The sequence below is a fragment of the Leucoraja erinacea genome, chromosome 1, assembly GCF_028641065.1.
Source record: "Leucoraja erinacea ecotype New England chromosome 1, Leri_hhj_1, whole genome shotgun sequence".
In the NCBI taxonomy this organism is placed as follows: Eukaryota; Metazoa; Chordata; class Chondrichthyes; order Rajiformes; family Rajidae; genus Leucoraja; species Leucoraja erinaceus.
This window is the reverse complement of record NC_073377.1, coordinates 154,028,464-154,054,664: the sequence shown is the minus strand read 5'-3', so window position 1 is coordinate 154,054,664 and position 26,201 is coordinate 154,028,464. Positions and strand designations below refer to the sequence as shown.

Here is a 26,201-nt window from a genome sequence, read left to right as displayed (position 1 = left end):
AATGTTACCTGTTGAAGGTGTAAACTCGACTCAAGTGGATAATATAAACAATAATATTTTGGTGCTGAACTGTTAAGCTTTTCCAGACTACAGAATGTTTGAGGTAACCCACTGGGCCAAAAAAACATTAATGCAGAAGTATCTTGGTCTAGGACTGGGCTAGATGTTAGTCATTTGTGGGCATTAAAGATTCAGTGCCACAACAGCGCATTCAGTGCACATTGGAGCTTCCATAGCAATGTTGTCCGTACATGGAACCAGGAGCTATGCCTCAGAACTGCATTTTCAATGTGAGGAAAATAATATATAATGTTGAGTCTATAAACAAGTCCCTGTAAACTTCAAGGACCCCACTAAACTACTTCTTGTGGGTGCATAGAAGCCTCTGCATGTTTGAAATGCGATCTTTAATTCACTATGCATCTCTTGATGGTGTTGCTGGGAGGCTCGAAACTTAGAATTGCAGTAGTTCACATTTACTGCATTTATAACAAAGGGCTCTGCATTCCTCCTGGAATTGATGAACTGAATGTTATGCTTTAGAGCTAGAGATGTTTTTCTTGCTTGTTCTGTTTTCTTAAATTATGAACTCCTGTGATATAATTCCATGCAAACCTCCCAGATTTCTCCCATTCATTCCTAAACATAAATATCAAAAAAAAAAGTGCAACGCTCAACCCAGATTTAGGAGGTGCCAATTAAATGGCTTTATAATTCTTGACTGTATATGTAGCAGCCGATTGTATAGTATAAGGAGGATTTAATTTTTTTGAGAATTGTGAATCGTTCATCCATAACACCACTTGGGTAGGCTGCAACCCAATGGAATGGACGTTGAATTTTCCATTTTCAGGTAAATTAATTCCCCCCCACCCCCACCTTGTGTTCCTTTACCACTCCCTCCTATGTTCTGTCTTCCATTTTCACCACTCCCTCCCCCCAATTACCAAGACTCAAAATCTTCTCCCACCTGATTCCATTGCTCATCATCCCTCTCTTATCTGATTCCACCTATCATCTACCATCTCTGTACTTCCCACCAACTCTCTTCCCAAGCTCCCTCCTCTCCCCTCCCAAAGTCCCTGGCTCCATCAACCCATCATGCCCCACCTTTCCCTCTCATTCCTATATAATGGCTATCTACCCTCTACGCTCTTAGTCCTGCTGCAGGGTTTCAACCCAAAGTTGTCGATTGTCCCTCCATAGATGCTGCTTAAGCCAATGAGTTCTTCTCACAGTTTGTTTTTGCTCCAGATTCCAATGCCTAAAATCTATTGTGCCTCTAGCCATATTAACAAATTGTGTTGGACATTGGGGTTTTGAGATGGAAAACGCGAAGAATTCTAAGAAATAGCATTGACCATGAAAATGTAACGAATTCAAACTTTGGAGGTACTTTGCAATAATTGAATATTCATTTTATTTTTAACGTCTAGAAGTTTCATGAAAGTGAATAATTCATCAGTTCTTTCCTTAGAAGTGCTGAAGTGCTTTTTTCATAAACGTTAATGCAAGCATTGGTACTTCAAAATATCTTGAGGTTGCCCACTTCATTACACAAACATGACTGTCCTAACACTCAAACGTCTCAAATTATATTAATTTGCAAAGATCCGGATGCTGCCACATTAATGAGGAGTGAAATTAATAGCAATAGGCAACAATTGTAAGTTAATTCAGTTTGCAATATTTCCTGGACCAATAACATTTGAAAATAGTTCTTTGTTGTTCAATATTAGCTTTAAATGTAACTAGACCAAGTGCAGACCCGTTGGGTCTGTTTCCCCAACGGCGTTTGCTGCGGCATCACACACACATTAACCACCCCCCAAACACACAGGGGGGGTGAGAAGAGGGGATGGAGGGGTGAGGAGGTGGAGGAAACGGGACCGATTTGGGAGAGAAAGGAGAGCGGGGTAGGGGGTGAGAGAGGGGATGGTGAGAGAGATGTGGGGGAGGGGGGGGGGGAGAGGGTGGGAGGGGGGAGAGGGGGTGGGGGGGGAGAGAGGGGAAAGGCGGGGATGGAGGAGGAGAGGGGTAGGGGGAGTGATGGAAGAGGGGACAGAGGGATAGAGGGAAGGGGGTGGGGAGGGGTGGAGAGGGAGGGAAGGGGGGGGGGAGAGAGGGATGGGTGGGGGAAAGGGATGGGGAGAGGGAACCGGGGAGAGGAGAGAGGAGGGAGAGAGAGAGGAGGAGAGAAGTGGAAAAGTGGGGAGGGAGGGAGGGGAGAGGGGTAGAGTGGTAGCGGGGAGTGGTGGAAGAGGGACGGGGGAGTGAGTGGTGGAACAGAGGGGTAGGAGGAAGGGGTGGGGGAGAGAGAGGGGAAGGGGAGAGGAAGAGAGAGGGGTGGGGGAGGGGGAGAGGGGTGGGGTAAGGGGGGGAGAGAAGTGGAAGAGGGGGGGAGGGAGGGGGTAGGGGGAGTGGTGGAAGAGGGACAGAGGGGAAGGGGGAGGGGGGAGGAGGGGGGGTGAGAAGAGGGGAGGGAGGGGGAGAGGAGGAGGGGGGAAACGGGACCGATTTGGGAGAGAAAGGAGAGAGCGGGATAGGGGGTGAGAGAGAGGGGGGATGGTGAGAGAGATGTGGGGGAGGGAGGGGGGAGGGGGAGGAGGGGTGGGGGGGAGGGAGGGGGTGGGGAGGGAGAGTGGAGGGGGGAAGGGGGGAGAGAAGTGAAAAGAGTGGGGAGGGAGGAGGAGAAGGGTAGGGGGAGTGATGGAAGAGGGAGCGGGGGGGAGAGGGAGGCGGGGGGGGGGAGAGAGGGAACGGGTGGGGGGGGGAGAGGGATGGAGAGGGATGGGGAGGGAGGGAGGAGGGGAGAGGAGAGGGGGGAGAGAGAAGTGGAAGAGTAGGGAGGGAGGGGTAGAGAGTGGTAGCGGGGTCGGGGTGGTGGAAGAGGGACGGGGGAGTGGTGAAGAGGAAACAGAGGGGTAGGAGGAAGGGGTGGTGGAGAGAGGGGAAGGGAGGGGAAGAGAGAGGGGTGGGGGAGGGAGAGGGGTGGGGTAAGGGGAGAGAAGTGGAAGAGTAGGGGGGAGGGACGGGTAGGGGGAGTGGTGGAAGAGGGAGGGGAAGGGGGCAGGGGGGGGAGAGCGGGAAGGGGTGGGGTAGAGGTGGAAGGGGGGTGGGGGAGAGAGGGATGGGTGGGAAAGGGAGTGGGGTGAGGAGAGGGAAACATAGAAACATTGAAATTAAGTGCAGGAGTAGGCCATTCGGCCCTTTGAGCCTGCGCCACCATTCAATATGGTCATGGCTGATCATCCAACTCGGTATCCTGTACCTGCCTTCTCTCCATACCCTCTTATCCCTTTAGCCACAAGGGCCACATCTAACTCCCTCTTAAATATAGCCAATGAACTGGCCTCAACTACCTTCTGTGCCAGTGAATTACAGAGATTCACCATTCTCTGTGTGAAAAATGTTTTTCTCATCTCGGTCCTAAAAGAGTTACCCCTTATCCTTAAACAGTGACCCCTTGTACTGGTGTTCCCCAACATCTGGAACAATATTCCTGCATCTAGCCTGTCCAACCCCTTAAGAATTTTGTAAGTTTCTATAAGATCCCCGCTCAATCTTCTAAAATCTAGCGAGTACAAGCCGAGTCTATCCAGTCTTTCTTCATTTGAAAGTCCTGACATCCCAGGAATCAGTCTGGTGAACCTTCTTTGTACTCCCTCTATGGCAACAATGTATTTGAGCATTGGGCATTGTGACATCACACGATGGAACGTTCATCAGGGGCTGGGGCTGGTGCTGCTTCTATGGGTGAGAAGCCAGTTTATTTTTTGAAATATTGGGGTGGGGGGGGGGGGGGGGGGGGGGGGGGGAAGAATTTGATTAAAAACGTGTACTTAAACACGACGAAATATAATGAGGAGCGGATACTTGGAAAGAAAAGTGAAATCTCTACCGAAATGGAAAAGATGTCGGCGATTCTGCATCTGGTTTCGGAGTTGCAGTGAATCAAAGGAAGAAATGCAGCCGGCAGCCATACATGTAAATGGATCCATTCCGATTGGACATCTGCGAGCATTGGGCATTGTGATTGGACATCTGCGAGCATTGGGCATTGTGACATCACACGATGGAAACGAATCAAAAGGCAGAAAGGCAGCCGGACGGCAGCCGGTCGGATGGCACGAGTTTTATTTATTAACTAGACCAAGGGCAGACCCGTTGGGTCTGCTCCCCCAACGCAGCCATTCCCTACCCGTAGCCCCCACGGGAGACGTGGTCCTCCAACTCAAGCGGCTCAGGAATGAGCAGTGCGGATGGTTTTAAATGGCGTCTTTGAGGCGAGATGTGGGCGCCAGCAGCCTTTATGGTCGCTGGCCCAGCAGGAGGAAAGAAAATGAGTGAGGTTGGGGGGGGGGGATAACATAACGAAATCTAATGAGGAGTGGATAGTTGGAATGAAAAGTTAAATATCTACCCAAATGGCTGCTCCTATGGGTGAGAAGCCAGTTTATTGTTGAAATATTGGGGGGTGGGGGGGGGGAAGGATTTGATTAAAAACGTGTACTTAAACATGACGAAATGTAATGAGGAGCGGATACTTAGAAAGAAAAGTGAAATCTCTACCGAAATGGAAAAGATCTCGGCGATTGTGCGTCTGGATTCGGCGTGGCAAGGAATCAAAGGAAGAAATGCAGCCGGCAGCCGTACATGTAAATGGATCCATTCCGATTGGACATCTGCGAGCATCGGCCATTCCGATTGGACATCTGCGAGCATTGGGCATTGTGACATCACACGATGGAACGAATCAAAAGGCAGATAGGCAGCCGGACGGCAGCCAGTCGGATGGCACGAGAGTTTTATATATTAACTAGACCAAGTGCAGACCCGTTGGGTCTGCTCCCCCAATGGTGTGATCCCCCAAACCAATATTCCACCATGCACCCGTCTCCTCCAATGGAACTGAAGCCGTTCCCAAAAGTAAGATTCCAGCACTGCCCTGCCTCCCTCAGCAGTGGATTTAAAAAAAAAATCCAATGGCACCTACCCTGCCTGCTGCAGCAGTGAAAAGTTCAGTGTTCCTGTCTTGCAACTTTGTTTCGAAGTGTGTTGGAAGCTGACATGTAAATGGAGAAGCCTGTTTATTTTTGAAATACTTGGGGGGGTGGGTGGGGGGGGGGGGGGAGAAGGATTTGATTAAAAACGTGTACTTCAACACGACGAAATGAAATGAGGAGCGGATACTTAGAAAGAAAAGCGAAATCTCTACCGAAATGGAAAATATCTCGGAGATTGAGCGTCTGGGTTGGGCGTGGCAATGAATCAAAGGATGAAATGCAGCCGGCAGCCGTACATGCAAATGAATCCATTCCGATTGGACATCTGCGAGCATCGGCCATTCCGATTGGGCATCTGCGAGTATCGGGCACGAATCGAAAGGCAGGTAGGGCGCCGGTTGGCAGTCGGTCGGATCGCCCCAGAGTTTTATAGATATATAGAAGATAGATAGATGAATTTGCTTAATTTGATGAAAAGTGATCAAAGGTAGGAATAACTGGCTTTCAATACTCGAAGAGTTGAAGCAGACGTGAGCCTTTTCTATATTTTCATAAATGTGTTTTTAAAAGACTGTTTGGCACATTGTAAATGGGAAAATACTAAAATGAAGGAACTTGTTATTAATCTTAAATGAAATCATAGAAAAGATGAATCAGAAATGTGATAGATCATGCTTGGTTGATTCTTTTTAGGTTTATATCATTAAAAAGTAGGAGCTATTATAACTTTATTAAATAGAGTAAATATGGAGGTATTTCACATTCCATTCCCTGCTGCGGTTGATCTAGCTATTTTGAATTATAATGCCAACCAAGTTAAGCACCATGCTAAAATGTATACTGTAAATAGAAGCTGTCCATAGATTTGTCATCAAAATAAACTCAGATTCAGATTCAACTTTAATTATCATTCTCAGTGTACAGTACAGAGACAACAAAATGCAGTTAGCATCTCCCTGGAAGAGCGACATAGAATATGATTTTAATAAATAAATATTTTTACATGTATACAGACATAGTGTTTTTCCTGTGGGAGGAGTGTCCGGGGGGGGAGGGGGTGATTTGCAGTCACCGAGGTACATTGTTGAGTAGAGTGACAGCCGCAGGGAAGAAGCTGTTCCTGGACCTGCTGGTCCGGCAACGAAGAGACCTGTAGCGCCTCCCGGATGGTAGGAGGGTAAATAGTCCATGGTTGGGGTGAGAGCAGTCCTTGGCGATGCTGAGCACCCTCCGCAGACAACGCTTGCTTTGGACAGACTCAATGGAGGGGAGCGAGGAACCGGTGATGCGTTGGGCAATTTTCACCACCCTCTGCAGTGCTTTCCGATCGGAGACAGAGCAGTTGCCATACCATACTGTGATACAGTTGGTAAGGATGCTCTTGATGGTGCTGTGGTAGAAGTTCACCAGGATCTGAAGAGACAGATGGACCTTCTTCAGTCTCCTCAGGAAGAAGAGACGCTGGTGAGACTTCTTGATCAGAGTTGAGGTATTGTGGGTCCAAGAGAGGTCATCGGAGATGTTGACCCCCAGGAACCTGAAGCTGGAAACACGTTCCACCTCCGTCCCATTGATGTGGATGGGGGTGTGCGTGCCGTCCCTAGACTTCCTGAAGTCTACAATGAGCACCTTGGAGTTAAGGGCCAGGTTGTTGTCAGTGCACCATGCTGCTAGGTGCTGGACCTCCTCCCTAAAGGCCGACTCATCGTTGTTGCTGATGAGGCCAATCACCGTTGTATCATCTGCATACTTGATGATGGTGTTAGTACCATCTTTGGCCTTTATAAATCAGAGCATTGAGCATAGAAGTTGGGATGTAATGTTAAAATTGTACAATGCATTGTTGAGGCCAATTCTGGAGTATGGTGTACAATTTTGGTCGCCTAATTATAGGAAGGATGTCAACAAAATAGAGAGAGTACAGAGGAGATTTACTAGAATGTTGCCTGGGTTTCAGCAACTAAGTTACAGAGAAAGGTTGATCAAGTTAGGGCTTTATTCTTTGGAGCGCAGAAGGTTAAGGGGGGGGACTTGATAGAGGTCTTTAAAATGATGAGAGGGATAGACATAGTTGACGTGGATAAGCTTTTCCCACTGAGAGTAGGGAAGATTCAAACAAGGGGACATGACTTGAGAATTAAGGGACAGAAGTTTAGGGATAACATGAGGGGGAACTTCTTTACTCAGAGAGTGGTGGCTGTGTGGAATGAGTTTCCAGTGAAGGTGGTGGAGGCAGGTTCGTTTTTATCATTTAAAAATAAATTAAATAGTTATATGGACGGGAAAGGAATGGAGGGTTATGGTCTGAGCGCAGGTACCCAGGTGCACAACCTTTTATCCGGTGTTCCGGAAACCGAAAAACTCCGAAAACCGGCCATTTTTTCCAGGATGTCGTCTGCGCACCAAATCTGCGTTTGGCGCCAAACTTGACCCGAAACGACCCACGGTCAACCCAGGTCTGTACTACTGTAGTGGCTGCCTCCTCCCCAGAGACCGGGGAGACACTTAAACATCTGTAAATCATTGCTTAAATGTTAGTCAGTTAGTTTGGAGGACTTTTATGTGAAGGGGGGGGGGGGTTGAAGGGGTAAACCTTAATTCTTAGTCCCCTACCTGGTCGGAGAGGCGGGGGAGCGGTCAATGCCTTACCGGGTCGCCGTGCAGTAAGCTCCGCAGCGCAGCGCTGAATCGATGAGCGCAAACTCCCAGCTGGGGCTGCGGCGGGCGGCGCCGGTTGTAGCTCCGACCCCGGCAACTCTACCCCTGGCTGCGAGGCGCTCCAAATCCAGCGCCGCCCGCGGCCGGACGCCCCCCACCCCAGCTCCGCAAATGTTGGGAGTCGGCTGCGTCGCAGCGCTGGGATACCAGCGGGAAGCGGGCAATGCCTTACCGGGTCGCTGTGCGGTAAGCTCCAGGGCGCGGAGGCCGCCTTCTCCCAACGTTCGCGGAGCTGGGGGCTGGGGGCTGCGGGCGGCGCTGGATTTGGAGCGCCGCGCAGCCAGGGGTGGAGTTGCCGGGGTCGGAGCTACAACCGGCGCCGCCCGCGGCCGGACGGAGCCCCCAGCTCCGCGATGTTGGGAGTCGCCGACCAGGTAGGGGACTAAGAATTAAAGTTTACCCCTTCACCCACCCACCCCACCACATAAAATCCCTCCAAACTAACTGACTAACATTTATGCAATGATTTACAATGATGCCCCGGTCTCCGGGGAGGAGGCAGCCGCTCCAGACTTTTCAAACCGCCCGCGCTACCTACCTAATCTACGCTAAAAATCTTCCATTCGGAAATCCGAAAATGTCCGAAATCCGACAAGTGTCTGGTCCCAAGGCTTTCGGATAAAAGGTTGTGCACCTATGGGACTAGGGGAGAATACGTGTTCGGCACAGACTAGAAGGGTCGAGATGGCCTGTTTCCGTGCTGTAATTGTTATATGGTTATATGTACAGGTGTGCAGTCATAGGTGAAGAGGGAGTAGAGGAGGGGGCTCAGCACACAGCCCTGTGGAACGCCGGTTTTCAGAGGTTGAAGAGGTGTGCTTGTCTAACCTAACAGACTGGGGTCTGTTGGTTAGAAAGTCCAGTATCCAGTTGCAGAGGGAGGGGTCGATGCCCAGGTTACCGAGTTTGGTGATCAGTTTAGAGGGTATAATGGTGTTAAATGCTGAGCTGTAATCGATGCACAGCATTCTTACGTAAGTGTCTCTGTTGTCGAGGTGGGAGAGGGCGGAGTGAAGTGCCGTTGAGATGGCATCCTCCGTACTCCTATTCTTGCGGTAGGCAAACTGATAGGGATCCAATGTGGGGGGTAGGCAGCCTTTGAGGTGTGCCAGGACCAGCCTCTCGAAGCACTTGGTGATGATGGGGGTAAGTGCAACTGGGCGGAAGTCGTTGAGGCTTGCCGCAGTGGAGTGTTTTGGCACTAGTACGATGGAAGTGGTTTTAAGGCACGTGGGGACAACTGCTTGGGCAAGTGACAGGTTGAAGATGTCAGTCCAGACGTCTGTCAGCTGCGCAGCACAGGCCCTGAGGACGCGCCCGGGGATGCCGTCAGGGCAAGCAGCCTTACGTGCATTAGTCCTACTCAGTGCCACGTACACGTCGTAGGGGGTGAGTGTGAGGGGTTGGTGATCAGCAGGGAGCACAGCCTTGATGGCTGTCTCTAGATTGTCCCTGTCGAAGCGGCCATAGAAGTGGTTAAGCTCCTCAAGGAAGGAGGCGTCGCTGGATGTGGGGGTGGTGTTGGTGGGTCTATAGTCCGTGATGGCCTGGATGCCTTGCCACATGCGTTGGGGGTCGGAGTTGTCGTTGAAGTGCTCCTCAATCATGAGCTTATGGCAGTGCTTGGCCTTCTTGATGCCCCTCTTCAGGTTAGCCCTGGATGAACTGTAGGCTCGAGCATCGCCTGACCTAAAAGAGGTGTCCCGTGCTTTCAGCAGTAGCCTGACCGCTGTTCATCCATGGCTTCTGATTCGGGAATATGGTCACCCGTTTGAGGGAGGTGACACTATTGATGGTGGAGTTTATAAAGTCCAGAACAGAGGATGTGTAGGAATCAATGTCCGTGTGGGAGACAAGGGTGGCCTGGGCTGCAAACGCCCTCCAGTCAGTGTTTCCAAAACGCTGCTGAAGTGTGGAGTCCGCTTCCTCTGACCAGACTTTAACTGTCCTCACAGTCAAAACTCTAGGTGATAATGGGATATGTTTTTGTTCCATCAACCCAGGAGGATCATGTGAATACATTGTGGTGGTAGGGGGTGGGGGTGGTGGGGAGGTTGGATGGGTGGGGTGGTTGGATGGGGTACAGTAATGGGTGACAAGGCGGGAGAAAGGAAAGGAACAGGTGACATTGACCTGGACCAGATGTTATTTAGTCAAAGAGTGATGCGGCGTGCGAACAGGTCCTTCAGCCCAACTTGCGACACTGATCAACATGTCTCAGCTACACTCGTCCAACCTGCCCGCCTTTAGCCCATTTGGGCTCTCCAAACGTGATCTATCCATGCACTTGTTTCTTAAATATTGGGATAGTCTCTGCCTCAACTGCCTCCTCTGGCAGCTTGTTCCATACACCCACCACCCTTTGTGTGAAAACATTACTCCTCAGATTCCAATTAAATCTTTTCCCTTTCACCTTAAACCTATGTCTTCCGGTTCTCGATTCACCTACTCTGGGCAAGAGACTCTGTTCATCTACCCAATCTATTCCTGTCATGATTTTGTACATCTCTATAAAATCACCTCTCATCCACGACGGCACGGTGGTGCAGTGATGCAGTGGTGGAGTTGCTGCCTTACGGCGCCAGGGACCCAGGTTCGATCCTGACTACTGGTGTTTATATGTGCGGAGGTTGTACGTTCTCCCCATGACCTGCGTGGGTTTTCTCCGGGATCTCCAGTTTCCCCCTACACTCCAAGACGAACAGGTTTGTAGATTATTTGGTTTGGCAAAGATATAAATTGTCCCAAGTGTGTGGTGGATAGGGGATCTCTGGTCCGCACAAACCTGGTGGGCCGAAGTGCCTGTTTCCACGCTGTATCTCTAAACTAAAACTAAACTAAATACATTGACTTCATTTTTCACTGAAGTTCATAAAGAGCTTTTAACTGGCACTAGTGACGTAATGCTAATCAGCCTGGTGAACATTGGCAAACCAATTCTACTTTTGTATCATCCTGGGGCAGCAGCACTTGGGAAGCTGTGACCCCATGCATGAAAACACAACTTTGCCCTGAAGAGAAAATAATAAATAAGCAATGTCAATATATTTTTATTCTGTTGCCCATTTGTTTGTGGATGGATGCATAGTAAGAATAGTAAGAATGTTGTACCGCCTTGGGGTAATTGGTGAAATAAACGATTTAGATGTAGTTAAGGAGACATTAGACAAGTTTGTAAATAGATAAGGGATAGAAAAATGGGTGGTGTGGTATATTGCTGCTGTACTACTAATTTTGTGCACGCACCAAGCGGCCTTCCAAGTCTATCTATTGCAACTGACATTTCTATCAAAAATGACATAGCTACTTTCTATAAAACCATAGCAAAAGAAAAGCAAGGGTTTGGGGAAAACAATGAGAGAAACTACTTTCTTATAACTGACCACACAGCCGATGTCTGAAGAGGGGTTTCGATCCAAAAGTTGATTTCCTTCGCTCCATTTTTCTGCAAGGGTTTCTCCAGGTCTACCTTAGTCAAGAGAGAGAGACAGGATTGTGAGAGAAACAGAACTGCAGCTCTTATGTACAAATGACAACACAGCCATGATGTCTGAAGAAGGGTGATCGATCCAAAACGTTGCCTACTTTCCCCCCCCCGATCCAGAGTCAAAGTCAAAGCCCCCTGCCTCATGGCCGTTGAGTTTCTCCGGGCTTGGTTTGGAGCCCCGGTACGCTCGCAAAGATTTTCAAGCAGTGTGCAGGGCCCGCTCCAGGAGCTCTTCTTAAATACGGCGGGATGGAGCCCCAAAGCGGTCTCCCTCCAGGGATCCGCGGGCTCCCGGTACTATAAGCATAGCAGATTCTGCATCAAGCAGTCAGCGGCTGATTGCAGCAGCAAATGTTGTGTAATAGCAGGCTCCTTTTGTCCACCCTTCCGGTCTTGGCCAGCTGCGGCAACGGTGAGTCGTCGGCACCAGAGTCCCCGGCTTCTTCTTCCTCGTGCGGCCCCAACGACAACTGGAGGTCGCTCCAGTGTCAGGGAGAGATTCAAAAGTTTCCCCCCCCCACGGTGAGTTCGCCTCTTAGTCCCGGCTTCTTCCCTACCTCGTTGCACTGAACCCGACTGAGACCCGACGAGAAAAGGTAGGGTCTCCAGTGCAGGGAGAGATTCAAAAGTTTCCCCCCCCCTCCCACCCCACCCCCATCCCCCCACACACACACCCAACATTTGCACTACATAAAAACACAGACAAAAAAAATAATTAAAACACGGACTGGCCAGAGCCGCGCCGCCTACCGGTCTCTCTTACTTAGATTTTCAAGCATGTGCAGTTCCTTAAATATGATGGACCAGTTGATTTCCTTTAGTACTATAATCATAATGATTCTGCAAAGCAGTCATACTGATTGAAAATGTTGTGTAATAATGGCTTTTGTTCCCTTCATCTTTGAAATTCATGGACTATAATATAAATAAGATGGTTTTGCAGCCATTTTGTGTTCCTAAGTTTCATAGACAGCAAATTTGTTTTCATGCAAATCTTGGGTTTGTAACTTTTCTTTGTCTAAAACTAAAACTTCACCCAGAGATGCTTAGAAATAAAGATGAATGCAAATGTCCATTGTCAACATGTATTATTGTGCATGTATAATATCTTCATTACAAGCAAATATTTTTATATTAAAGTATTTCTTAGAATTAATATTTCATCAGATATTAATAGAGAATTGAGGTGCTTAAAAAATATGTTCCCAAAGGAGTTTAGTTTAATCTTCCAGCATGGGAACAGGCCTTTGGTTTATTGCAGTTGTGTTTTTGTTTTTATGCACAGCCACCAAGACTGTATTCCCTATTCAACAAGTAACGTCTAAAGGAATTGTGAACTCTTTAACAGCTTTTATGGTAGAAAAATGTGCATTCTCAGAAATCTCAGTAAAAATTGTTTTCCGGATCATATCTTTAACTACCTCATAACAATCGCTACGTTTTAGAAATGTGACTTTTACTGTAAAGTCCATAGATTTCTTCAGATTTGGATGTGGACTTTATTAAAAATAAACCTTTCTTTATTTAGGTTTAGTCCCATATTGGACAAATGCTTAAAAGAATGACCAGTTGAGTCTCACTCAACATTTTTAATGACTATTCTTTTTTTCTTTAAACAGGGATAAAGGTTCAGATGCATCGTGGAGAAATGATCAAGAGCCACCAACTGAGGTGAGTTGATTCCAGTTGATTGTTTTCCTTCATGATTACAGAGCGATGCATTTCCAGTTCATTGTATAAAGTACATGACTCAAAAAGTAGAGGAATAAAAATGTCTCTGATGCACTTTATGTACCATCTGTCCCGATTACATCTTTTGTAAGCACGGTAAATCTGTTCTGAGAGAGGCGGTCTGAGTAAGAATTCCACGGATTTATCATTCATTCTTATATTTTGCCTGTACCATTCCCCAGAAAGGCATGAGCAGTTTTGAAATATAGCATTCACATCTAGTTCTTCAACATGACCCAAACAGCAGAACCAAATGTGCACGATTGCACTACTTTTATTTGTTCCAAGTTGTAAGTTATAAGTTCTCTCTAAATTAATTGCTGGCCTTTATTGCAAAGGATATGGTCATAAAAGTAGCTTTGATGCAACTTTATAGGATATTGATAAATCTACTCCTGGATCACTCCACACTGTTTTATTTTTCATATGTAAGCACGGATGTGCTTGCTTTGGAGACAGTCTGAGGAGTTGATCAATTGGATCAAGAGGTTGGCGGATTAAAAAAAGGTTGAGCAAGTTCGGGCTATATTCATTTGAGTATAGAAGAATGAGTGGTAATCTTTATGACGAATGCTGGAATCTGTGGGATTGACAATGATTATTTCCCCTACGATCTAGAACTAGGGAATATAGATTTGAAGGGGGTGCAATGGACTTGAAAAGGAATTTCTCCTCAGATTATGAATCTGTGATTTTTTTTTTTACTCCAGGAATCTCAGGAGATATCATTGGCTCTATTCAAGAAATGGATTTGCTCTGTGAGCCAGCATAAACATAATGGTTTGAAATGGTCTCCAATGTCATAAGGAAATTACAGAAAATACAAGGTGTATGGATGGGCCTCTTGTGTCTGCTCTGTAATTCAGTAAGACCATAGCTGATTCAATCTTGGCCGCAGCATTACTTTCCCACTCTGTCCTTATACCCTCCTGACTTTCTTATAATTGAATGTCTGCCAATTTCCACCTTGAGTAGCACCAATGATTGCCACCTGAGATCTCTGGGGTACAAAAAAAAATAAAGATGGAGATTGACAGCCAACATTGAATCAGCCGTGGTCATAATGAATTACAGAGCAGACATAAGAGGCCCATCCATACCACACCTCATATTTTCTATATTTTCCTTATGACGTAGGAGACCATTTCAAACTATTGAGTTTATGCAGGCTCACAGATCAAACCCATTCCCACACACTAACTTGCTTCCTCGTAATCTATTATCCCCTCATTCCCATCAATCCTGCTCCAGATTGCACCCCTTATCTTCACACTAGGGATGATTTGCATTGGACAATTAACCCACCGACCTGCATATCTTTAGGATGCTGGAGGGACGAAAGAACCTGGAAGAGAATCATGTGGTCACGGAGGCAATATTCTGGTCCAAGGTAGGCTAGGCCAGTGATCAGGATTGATCCTGGGCTGCAGGAGTGGTGAGGCAGCAGGTTCACTGACTGTGCTACTGTGGTAACCCAAGGGTCACGGTGGAGGGTGGTTCTTCCTTCTGCACCAGTTTCTTATGTTCTTGCTGGCAGTCAGTTCTAAGTAATTTGGGTTTTTTTCATGAATTTGCACCTGAAGTCATAACAAAATTAAATTGCATTAAATTGTTCCGATGAAAGGTCTTTGACATTATATTTCTCTTCCAATGGTGCTCCTTGACCTGCTGAGTGCTTCTATGGGCGTTAGAATTTTCTATTGCTCATACGGATTTCAAGCATTTGCAGTTTTTTGCTGCACTCTATTAAATTTAACATGTTTTATATTTCATAAGGGTCTCAACCCAAAACACCATGTCCTCCAGGGATGCTGCCTGACCCAATTAGTTACTCCGGCAATTTGAGTTTTTTTCTGTAAACCTGTATCTGTAGTTCTTTGTATCTCATTTATGTTTTACTTGTTGCTTTGATTTGAAGATACCTTTTTAAACTTTCAATCCTTTTGGCAGAATGCACCAGTCCCTCCTTTTTCAGCAGGTTTGATTTTAAATCAGGTACATGTCAACTAATTATCTTTAAAGTGATATTTTTCACGTAACTGACATTTTATATCAATGATTTGGATGAGAATATACATGGCAAGATTAGCAAGTTTGCAGATGATGAAGTAAGTGGTTGGTTTTGCTGATAGTGAAGATGGTTGTGAAAAATTACAGCACGATTTATTGGCCAAGTAGGCTGAGGAATGGTTGATGGAATTTAATGCAAAAAAATTGTGAGGTGTTACATTTTGGGAAGTCTAACATGGGCAGGACCTACAGAGTGAATGGTAGGGGCCTGGGTAGTGTTGTAGAGCAGAGGGATCCAGGAGTGCAGGTACATGGTTCCTTGAAGGTGGATTTGCATATAGATATCAGCCAGAGTATTGAGTAAAGTTGGAAGGTCATGTTGCAGTTGTATAAGATATTGGTGAGGCCACATTTAGAGTGTTGTGTTCAGTTTTGGGCATCGTGTTATAGAAAATATGTTGTCAAGCTGGAAAAGGAGCAAAGGTTTAAGGATGTTGCCAGGACTAAAAGGTCTGAGCTATAGGCAGAGGTTGAATAGGCTGGAATTCCTTGGAGAGCAGGAGGATGAGGGGTGATCTTATAGATGTGTATAAGATTATGAGAGGAATCGATCAGGTAGATGCACAGAGTCTCTTGCCTAAAGTAGGTGAATTGAGGACCAGAGGACAAAGGCTTAAGGTGAAGGGATATGGATCAAATGCTGGCAGATGGGACAACCATAGATGGGATATGTTGGCTGGTGTGGGCAAGTTGGGCTGAAGGACTATATCACTCTACGTCTCTATGACTATGATATACTTTGGCAACCCTTGAAAGAACAGAGTTAGTATCCCTGAAATATCTCTCTTTTGTTTCATGAGGTGCCAGTTTTATCTCAGTTTGATTGAAGTGGTCTTATCAAAGGAAATGTTTGACTTGCTTTTGGGAATACTGAACTTGGTAATTTCACATAACATGGCAATCGTTAAACACGCAATTGCCCTGAAGCAACCGAAATGAGCAACGAAAAGGAAACGAGTAACCACAATTTATTTTAGTGACCAGACTAATGTAATCACTTTTGAAGTATTCAGTATGATGGTGGAATTGAATGTGTTGATTCGGGAATTTAATATCTTCACCCATTGGAGGCTTGATATATCAAGAAAACACATATTTTTCCAAATACACAATAAAGGGGAGAGATCATATGTTCATTCACACTGAAACATCCAGAAATACTGATAAAAATCTGAATGCTAAATATAACTGATGTTACACGTTATTTGCTATCAGAAAGGAAGAACAATTAAGATTCCAGGAATAATCTTGCATCATAAGGTCATAGTAGATGAAGCTAAACTACCTAGCCCATTTTGTTTCATGCACCTAAATATCTCTAATTCGTTCATACATTTTGCCTTCACTACTCCGTCTGAAAGTTCATTCCAGGCTTTGATCATTCTGTGAAGAATTTTCTATTATGCCTCCTGAAATTTTTTTTTTCATATGTTTTATAAACCTAGTAGTAATTTGAGTAAAATACTGAGTTACATTTTCTAAATGGTTTTACAATCTTGCATTCCTCCGGCCTATTTCCAGCCAAAGTTCAAGTAACTCCATTCTTTCTTTGGAATCAGACCATAACAATTATTTTGAGGGGACTAGATTATAAAAACAGGGATGTAATGTTGAGGCTTTCTAAGGCACTGGTTAGACTGCATTTGGAGTATTGGGAGCCGTTTTGGGCCCCATATCTGAGGAAGGATGTGCTGGCGTTGGAAAGCATCCAGAGGAGGTTTACAAGAATGATCCCGGGAATACTTGGGTTAACATATGATGAGCACTTGTCGGCACTGGGCCTGTACCCGCAGGAGTCTGGAAGGATGAGATGGGACCTCATTGAAACTTACCGAATAATGATAGGCTTAGAGAGAGTGGATGTGGAGAGGATGTTTCTACTAGTGGGAGAGTCTAGAACCAGATGCTGTAGAGTTCAACGATGTTCCTTTAGGAAGGAGATGAGGAATTTCTTTGGTCAGAGGGTTCATTGTCACAGAAGACTGTGGAGGCCAAGTCAATGGATATTTTTAAGGCCGAGATTGATAGATTTGTGATTAGTACTAGTGTCAGGGGTTATGTGGAGAAGGCAGGAGAATGGAGTTGAGAGGGAAAGATAGATCAGCCATGATTGAATGGGGGAGTGGGCGATCGGCTGAATAGACTAATTCTGAAACCTATAACTTATGAACTTGAACTTACAACTCAGCTGCATAAAATTATGAGCGGCATTGGTGGGGTAGATAGTCAGTCTTTTTCCCAGGGTAGAGGATTCAAAAACCAAGGGCACATGTTTAAGATGGGAGGAGAAAGATTTACAGGTGATCTGAAGGGCAGGTTTTTCCATGTAGAGGGTAATGCTGCTATGGGACGAGTTTTCAAAAGAAGTGGTCGAGGTAGGTACATTTACAATGTATAAAATATTTCAATAAATAAGTTTAGGAAAGGTTAAGAACCTAATGTTGGAGTAATTCAGCAGGCCAGGCAGCATCTCCGGAGAAAAGGAATAGGTGACCTTTTGGGTCGAGACCCTTCTTCAGACTGAGAGTCGGGGAGTGAGACCTGAAACGTCACCTATTCCTTTTCTTCAGAGATGCTGCCTGACCAGCTGAGTTACTCCAGCATTTTGTGTCTATCTTCTATAGAAGTCAGGCAGGTGCATAAAATATTGTGCTACCGAGTTACTATGGTTTCCTGGGACGTAATTGATTATCTTCTGGAAAAAAAAAGACATTTCTCAGCGTTCATTTAAATTGGCCTGATATTGTTATCACCGTATTTTTGGCATTTTCATAATCGGACAATAAAAGGGATTGATGGTTCACTAGAAATTCTGTCAGCTTACTCAGCCAAGCTTGATGAAATGGATACTTTAAACCTCTTTTTACATATTGCTTTGATCATTTCAATTAAATCTCATCAAAAATGTATATGTAATATCTAGTCATGTACTATTGAAATAAAACATATAATTTTCTTAACCTAATTTTAATTGCATGTCTGCAGAGTTTCAACCAAAATTAAGATCTTAATTTCTTACTCTAACTGGTCATGAAGAAATTGAAAGCTTTTGGTTCCTCCATCGGTTCTTTATATCAAGATTAACGTCTTGTGATATCAGTCAAACACTTGCTATGTAGATAGACCAACCTCTTGTCTTAGTGAAGCATTTATGGCAGCTCTCTTATTTATATATGTCTTTCTGTGTACATAATAACTAAAGAGCATTTTAACAGTAAAATCTATTAATGGTTTAAGTTTTGTCCAGTAATTCTTCATTATCTTAAATCTGATATGGCATTTGAGTGTGCTTATAGTTGATAATTAGCTTATACTTCTTGTATTGCACTCTGTATGATTACTCAGCTAGATTTATGCACAAGCACAGACTCACGCACACTTATAAGCTCTCCAGTGTACGAAATCACATAATGGGGCGGCGCAGTGGTAGAGTTGCTGTCTTTTAGCATTTAACAAATGCCACAAATTTAACTCGTGGTAACTACGTCCAGTGATGGGACACCTGGGTTCGATCCCAATTACGTGTGCTGTCTGTACTGTGCTAGTACGTTCTCCCCGTGACTGTGTTTTCTCCGAGATCTTTGGTTTCCTCCCAAACTCCAAAAACATACATGTTTAACCCCTGTCTCACGGTGCGAGTTGACCCACGAGGTACCCCGAGTTTAAAACAAATTTAACTCGTGGCAACTATGTACATTTAACGTAGCGGGAACGTCGGAAATCGTGGACGCAACTTAACGACTCGTGGCGCTAACGGCAGGTACCCGTGAAACTTGTACTCTTGGAAAAATTCAAACATGTTTAAACTTTTCCACGTGTAAAATGTACTGCTGAAGTTAAAAATTGAAACATTTAAACTCGTTTTTAGAACGTAGTGGCCCATGCGTTTACCTTAGTGTCTCGTGAGTCGTGGGAACTCTTTAGGGATTTAAGCAAAAAGCACGTCGTGGATGCGTTTGTGTTTTCCATACTTTATAACCACACTGGAATTCATGTAGAGATCTTCACAGAATTCATACTCTGAAGATTTTTATAGATCAGGAATCCATCATTTTTGTTAGTTCAATTCCAATAAGCAGAATCATTTTGGGGGAACGTTATATTCGTGCGGGTAGAGCAAATGACATTGTAAAATTAAATTGAACTATTTAAGCATTGATTTTTAAAATAAGATTATCGTGGTGTGATAGAAGAATTGACAAATTTTATGTTCCGTTACTGTGCAAAATAGTAAGATTAAACGAGAACTTACCAGTTTGAAGTTTGATCTGTATTTTATGAGGAGTTACGATGAGGGATTACATGAAGACCCCGTCCAGCGCGCATGCGCGACATACTTCAAAGCAGCTGTGTGGAATCACAGAAAACAACACAGTAATGGAAATAAACATAGTAAAGATAAGGAGAACTAAGTTACCAGTTGATCCCTATAATTGAGGGTGGGAGTGGAGGGCACGTAATCCCTCATCGTAACTCCTCATAAAATACAAATCAAACTTCAAACTGGTAAGTTCTCGTTTAATCTTACTATTTTACTTCGGAGTCACATGAGTGACTACGTGAAGATTTTAAAGCTCTGTGATTTCAAACCGTGTATCAGTCCATGACACGCTGCCGAAGTCATCCCAAAGGAGGAAGTATGTTATCGTAATCAAACATTAATCTGTTTGTAAAACAACAATGGTATTATTTGAAAATAATAACAAAGAAATTAATGCTCCCCCGGGCTTAAATTATATATACTTTGTAGCATCTAAAATTCTCTCTGCAAGTGAAACAGGTTTTTTATAATGGCTTGTTGTAGAATGTTTGAAAAGTTCATTCCATGGACCACCCCGCTGTTACCAGGGTAGGTCTAATGGCACATCCATACTGTTTAGCCGCTGACGTGGATGCTGCTCTGGTGGAGTGAGATGTGTAAATATCGGTATCCACTCCAGCAGCTCCCAATACCTGTTTGAGCCATCTAGAGATGGTTTGACTCGGTACCCTGACCTAGTGGCTTTTTTGTGGCTGACCCATTGTGCTTTTTGTCTCCCTCGGGAATTTTAGGTTGTGTTGATATATTGTAGAAAGTGAGTCATGACACATAATGGTGGTCAGGTGGGTATGCCCGGAATTCCATAATGAGTCCTGAAATTCCTGGTCTACTCTGTTTTATCAGCTCCTGAATGGTGAATGTTATTTGGTCTGATGTTACGACCATATTGTCCAGTCTCAGTGGGTAAAAGGACTGGACCCTTATGCTGAGACTAAGCCATCAGCATGGCCGTATACAGGGTAGCTGTTTCAGAGTAAAGGATTTGGCTGGTGGCCATCCCTAGGTATGTCAGGACACGCTGACATCCCAGATCTTGGTATGTCTAGGTCTAGGGTTTTTTGAATAGAAGGTACCTCTCATTAATTTGGCCACCAGTGGACGAGACCCTATGGCCTGTTTCCCTTGGTGCCTGTCTTAGATAGGCTGACAATGCGCTTCTAGCACATTTGATAGTGCTATAGTTCAGACCTTCATCGTGGTGAAGGTTGGCCAGGAACTCCGGTACATGGATATGGTGGTTGATTAGTAGGTTGTTTCTGTTCTTGAGCAGCATGTTCCCATTTTCTTATACTGGAGAGATATTGTTCCTTGGTGGAAGTCGGCGAGATGCTGTCGTCGTGTCCATGGTCCTATTTGACAGTCTTAGGTTCATCGAAAGGTCTTTTTGGAATCTGCAACCCAGTAGGCTTATTCTGTCATGGCATGGGTGACTTTCGCCTGATACAGGGTGGATCAGTAGATCTGGTCCGCTGGGTTTCAAGGACCACTGGGAGCCATGGCAGAAAGGGGGGGAAAACATAGAGATTAGTTTCCCCGCCACCCCCCCCCCCCCCCCCCCCCCCCCCCCCCCCCCCCCCCCCCCCCCCCCTCAGCTCAGCGGAAATGTATCCATCGCCTCTGCGTCAAGGTCTAGTTCCCAAGCGACATACATCGGTACGTGGTGATTCAGTCGGGATGCAAAGAAATCGATATCTGGTGTTCCATATTGCTATGTAATTTCATCAAATACTTTGGGGTTTAACATGTCTGCCACAGTATTTAGCTCACCTGGTAGGTAGCCAAATATGTTTGTCGACACACCATTGCCAGATTGTATTGATCAATTTGTCACAAGATATCGATTTTATCCCACCCATGTGGTTAGTATAGGCCACCACTGTGATATCGTCAAATTGTAAACAAACATGCAAAATGGTGCACTTTTGAACAATATGCTTTTAACCCATAGAACGCACCCAACATTTCCAACTAGGTTTTATGTGCAGTGTCTGTAGTAGTGATGATTCTAGATTAGTCCATCTACCACCTGTTCTGGATATGGGTTATTGATAAATGATGGGACTGGAACTATGCTGAATGTTCTCTTTCCATCATTATAGGTCTGAAATATTCAATTTCATGGATCAGTGAAAGTGACCTGTATGTTGTTTAAAACGCTAGCGTCTTTGCTCTAATGCAAAGGTCCAGGTTAAGTAGCTGGGAATGCTACTACTAATTCCCAATTACTCTTGCCACTTTGTCGAATGGTTGGTTGATTGTTAACCATTAATTTGTTACAGGTTTGTGCCAATTCTGCTGACTTTTCTTTTGGCAACGTTATAGACATGTGGACTGAGTTAATTGAATACCAGATAGTCCATAGTTGTGGATGGTGTCAGCGTAGATTTATCTGGATGTATGTCAAAGCCCAGGTTAAATAAGTTTTTAGTAGCCAATGTTGCTGAATTAGCTAATTCCATGGTTTTGTCTATTGTTAAATATCATCGAGATATGCCATGACAATGTTTCCTTAAGTGTCAGGGCTGGTTTAAATATCTTGGAAAACAGTTTTGGCACGTATTAGCCCATTAGTCTATAATTTGTACTGCCATAATTACCCCATCCAGATAAATTGTTAGGTATCTTCGATAATCTTTATGAATGAGTACTGAATAGTATGCATCTTTTTAGTGAGGGGGTAAAACCCCTTTGGGGTGCATGCTGAACTGGTGTGAAGTTTTTCTTAAATTCAATTTTTATCCTTGAATACTTTTTGGTATATAACTACCAAGTGTGATAGTTCTTTATGCTTCCACAAACAGGTGTCTGATTCATCCCCCCCCCCCCCCCCCCCCCACCCCTGTTACCAAACAATCTTTTCCATTCTTTTTTTCTCCTTTTATTTGGGATTCCACCAGACAGTTTTACGAGCTTTCACCAGTACCATGAAGTAGACACCTACTGGTGGATGCATAGAGGTACTGCCGTCTGGTTTTTGTGTGGTTTGCTCATTCCAGGTCCTGCCCTCCTGAGGCCGAATGTCTTGGATTCTTCGTCCAGATTTTAGGCTTGATTTGGTAATTTTGCCAAATAGCAGGATCTGTGGTTCTGAGGCATTCTCACAGTCCTGCGAATTTTTGAGGTTGAGGGCAGGTTTTATGACCTCCTTCCAGAGGTTGCCAATCACATACTGTGTTGCACAGTAGCATCAGGGTGTTTTGGCATGTCAACCCTGTCTCTGGAATGAGCATGTGAAGTGATAGCCGACGCCAGGGTTATCAACATTGCAATTTTAAGTTTTTGGGTTTAAATACCCTGCTCAATGTACCCCCAGTAATGGCAGGCACATTGAGCAAATGCAGTTTTGGGGAGGCGTGATAAATCCAACGCCTCAATGACTGTCAAGTCTTCTAATGTTTTTGTGCAGATTCCCCGCTTGAAAGGGATCTGATTCATCCACCCCGAAATGATGAACTGGATTTCACTCAATGACCAAACCACTCCTTTTCCATTTCTTTTTTTTTCTCCTTTTATTTTGGCAGATTCAGCAATTAATTCACAGTTTCACTTGATTTATTGCTTCAGCCATTACTTTGAAGGCATTTGGATGTTGTAAGTCTTAAGGTATTTAACATTTTAGTCTTTTAGCAGGTGAAAAACTGGCTGCCAATCGGGTGCTGTAGATAATCAGTCCTGCATGCCTTCGCTGGCGATCGCGGCAGTTTTTAGGACGGTCTCTTAGATTATACTGTTCAAGTTTTTAGCCGCAAGTCAACTTCCGTCTTTTTCCTCGCTTCCGGTGCTGTGTGCCATTTTTTAAAGCCTCGGGCGGAACTCGGCTTATCTCCACTTCTCCGTTCACGGTCGGGCTGACTCTGCTCCCGACCGGGCTTTCTCTGCTTTCTCCCCCCACCGGGTTCACTGTTCCCAGTTGGGCTGAAGACTCAGCCTCTTGTCGGTGGCTTTTCTGGACCTGTCCGTGGCCTTCGCGGTACTAGGCCCCCACCCCACGTCTGTGGCTGCTGCTTGGGCTTGGCTGTGGGCTGCACAGCCCTGGATACATTCCAGGTAAACTGACACCGTGCTTGGTGACCCTTACTGCCCCTGCTTGTTTTCCTAGCTCTTCCCTGAGCTATTGCTTCCCGTTCCTACCTTTTTTCTTTTTGGCGCCAATTCAAAACCATTTGGCTTGGTGCTGTTCCACTTGTTTCCAAATACTACTTCTATTTTTAACTTTTGTTTTCGATTCTTCTTGCTGGCCTTGTTCTTATCTTCGTTCTTTTATCCTCGTCGCCAATTGCTGTGTATTCGGATGCTTTGAACAGTCTTGAATAAAGGCTCGGACACGGGAGGAATCATACAAGCTTCTTTACTGCAGGACGCCACCTTGTTTTTTTTTTGCTCCTGCGTACTTGCCCCAGACATCACAAGACACCAATTACTTATCCTAATTATCCCATACCTAACACTCCTCCCCCTTTAACTTGGAGGCAGGTAATACCTTTCATTACAGTTTGACTTGACAATGACTACCTGTCTTGGAGAGGTTTAAAGGACAGGTAGTAAGCTGGCTGCCAGTTTAGGCTGAAACGGCCGTCTCGCTCGTGCTGTTGCGACGTAGCGGTTCACCACAACCCAGCAGCTCTTCCTGGTCCTGTACCTCAAGCATACTCCCGATGTTGTTCTGCCAGTGACCCCTCTTCTTGACCAGCCCAGCCCTGGTCGCCAACGCTCCCCTCTGTTGAGGGAGATGCCATGGCCAGTGCTGTTAGTGCACTGGAGCGGGAGTGTTTGTGCTCCCTTGGCGAGCTTGCCCCATCTCCCGGAGCAAGTCTCGCTGGAGTTTTTGGTCCATGAGCCTTTTCATAATGCTTGAAACGGTCACCTTCTCCCTCTCGGGCGGTGGTCTGCCGTGCCGGGCTCTGCTGAGCTCGGCCGGTCCGACTTCCGTGTGCCTGTCTCCAGCCCGCTGCGGTTGGCCACCAACGTTACTTTGAGCTGTGCTAGCGGCGCTGGGCTCGGCTCGGAATGCTGTCGGTGACTGTGGACCGCAGCTTTGAGCGGTCCAGGTGCCGCTGGTCGCCCCCCACTGCTGGAATCCTCCTGGTCCGTAGCAGCCCGACGGGAACGACATTCCTTGGTGTTTTCCCTGTTCTGTTCCTATTTAAAATAAAACAGAACAGGGTTTCGAAAACACTATGTCCTCAGAGTAAGATTTGGTTACCTGAAGGTCCGTTTTCAAATTGTTGCGGGAGAGCTCGTACTCCCGTCCGTCGCTGTGCACTGCGTGAGACGCTATGTCGTGCATACGTGCTGGACGGGATCTTCACGTAGTACCTCACGTGACTCCAAAGTAAAATCTTGTGATTTTAGTCAAAACATGAATTTCAAATTCTAGAGGTAATTGTACGACTTTTCCTTGTTGAAAACGCATAACTAAAATGCGCAAGCTTCCCGTTTAAAATCTTGCGGTTGTTATTAAATCGAATTTCGCAACAAATTTGTTGCCCTATCGGCCCAACTTGTTCATGCCAAGCTAGGCCCTTCCTGGAGGGCTTGAGTTGCAAGAAGAAGGTGGATAGGTTTGAGTTTTTTTTTCTTTGCAGTGCAGGAGGCTGAGGGATGACCTCGTCTCACATTTGGCCTCTATCCCTCTAAACCTCTCATACCCACCAGGTTTCTGCAGAGTCTACAGTACAGCAAGGCTTGTGTTCCATTCAATATTTCCGCCACCATCTCCCACTACCCTGGTAGTTACTCGGGAGAGGAACTTAGTAACACGGGAGACGAACTTGGAACATCGCAGAAATGACAAGTAAATGGCAAACTAGTCAAACCCGTGGGAACTCGGTTGAACTCTTGATCATACACTTGGAATCTCGTACACAACCACGTGCCTTTCGATCGGGGTACCTCGTGGGTCAGCTCGCACAGTGTGACAGGGCTATTTGTAGGTTAATTCATGTATTGTGTTTTTTTAATATCTAATTTATGATGCTTTTAACTGATGTACTAAGATTTTTTTGTATTTTATGTTTATATATGCAATGTATTTTTATGTAATGTTGACCCTTGTGTGGACCTTGAGTCCGAAATAAAGTTTATTATTATTATTGTTAATTGGCTTGGTATAAAGTGTTGGATAGTGTTAATGCGCGGGATTGCTGGTTGGTGCTGACTCGGTGGGCCGAAGGGCCTGTTTCGCGCAGTATCTCTAAATTAAACTAATCATACGTTGATGCCACTTGGCTCCTATTATGGGAAGAGTTTATGAGAATTTGAGGATATTCTCCTCAAATTCTCATCAACTCTTCCCACAATAGGGGCCAATTTACAACTGCCATTTACCCTACGAATCCTCACATCAATATGACCTTTGCACACCTGAGAATTTTTTATGGTCATTTTTGTCTTGATACTTGATCATTGGGATAATTAATTGAATGAAAGGGGAAGAGTCAAAAATAGTTGCTCATGTCCAGTGAATGTGCATATGTGCCAAATTAATTTTCTTGATTGTAATATATGCTAAATATAAAGACTACAACTTCCAAATAAGCTCCGAACTACATGTATTTTGGAGGCCTTTTTTTGTCTTTGCACTATTATTCTTTGTTTAGTTTTCATTTGTGAGAGTGTGTGTGTATTTATGTATGTGTGTGTATATATTTATACACACACACACACACACACACACACACACACACACACACACACACACACACACACACACACACACACACACACACACAAACTTATTTATATAAGCCCTCCAGTGAACATGACCAAGGAGCATTTTAACAGTAAAATCTACTAATAGTTTTAAGATTTGTTCAGCAACTTCATTATTTCAAATCTGATGGGGCATTTGTGTGTGCTTATCTTGGAT

At 45.1% G+C, this 26,201-nt stretch overlaps 1 protein-coding gene across 2 annotated transcripts in view; it reads left to right on the top strand.

Annotated features, from left to right (window-relative positions):
- Positions 1–26,201, top strand: part of naf1 (nuclear assembly factor 1 homolog (S. cerevisiae)) — a 177,960-nt gene that overhangs the window by 126,916 nt on the left and 24,843 nt on the right. For both annotated transcript variants that reach the window (XM_055646057.1, XM_055646050.1), the window contains exon 7: positions 12,831–12,882. In XM_055646057.1, coding sequence (XP_055502032.1) covers positions 12,831–12,882 — 52 coding nt within the window. The remainder of the gene's footprint in view (positions 1–12,830; positions 12,883–26,201) is intronic.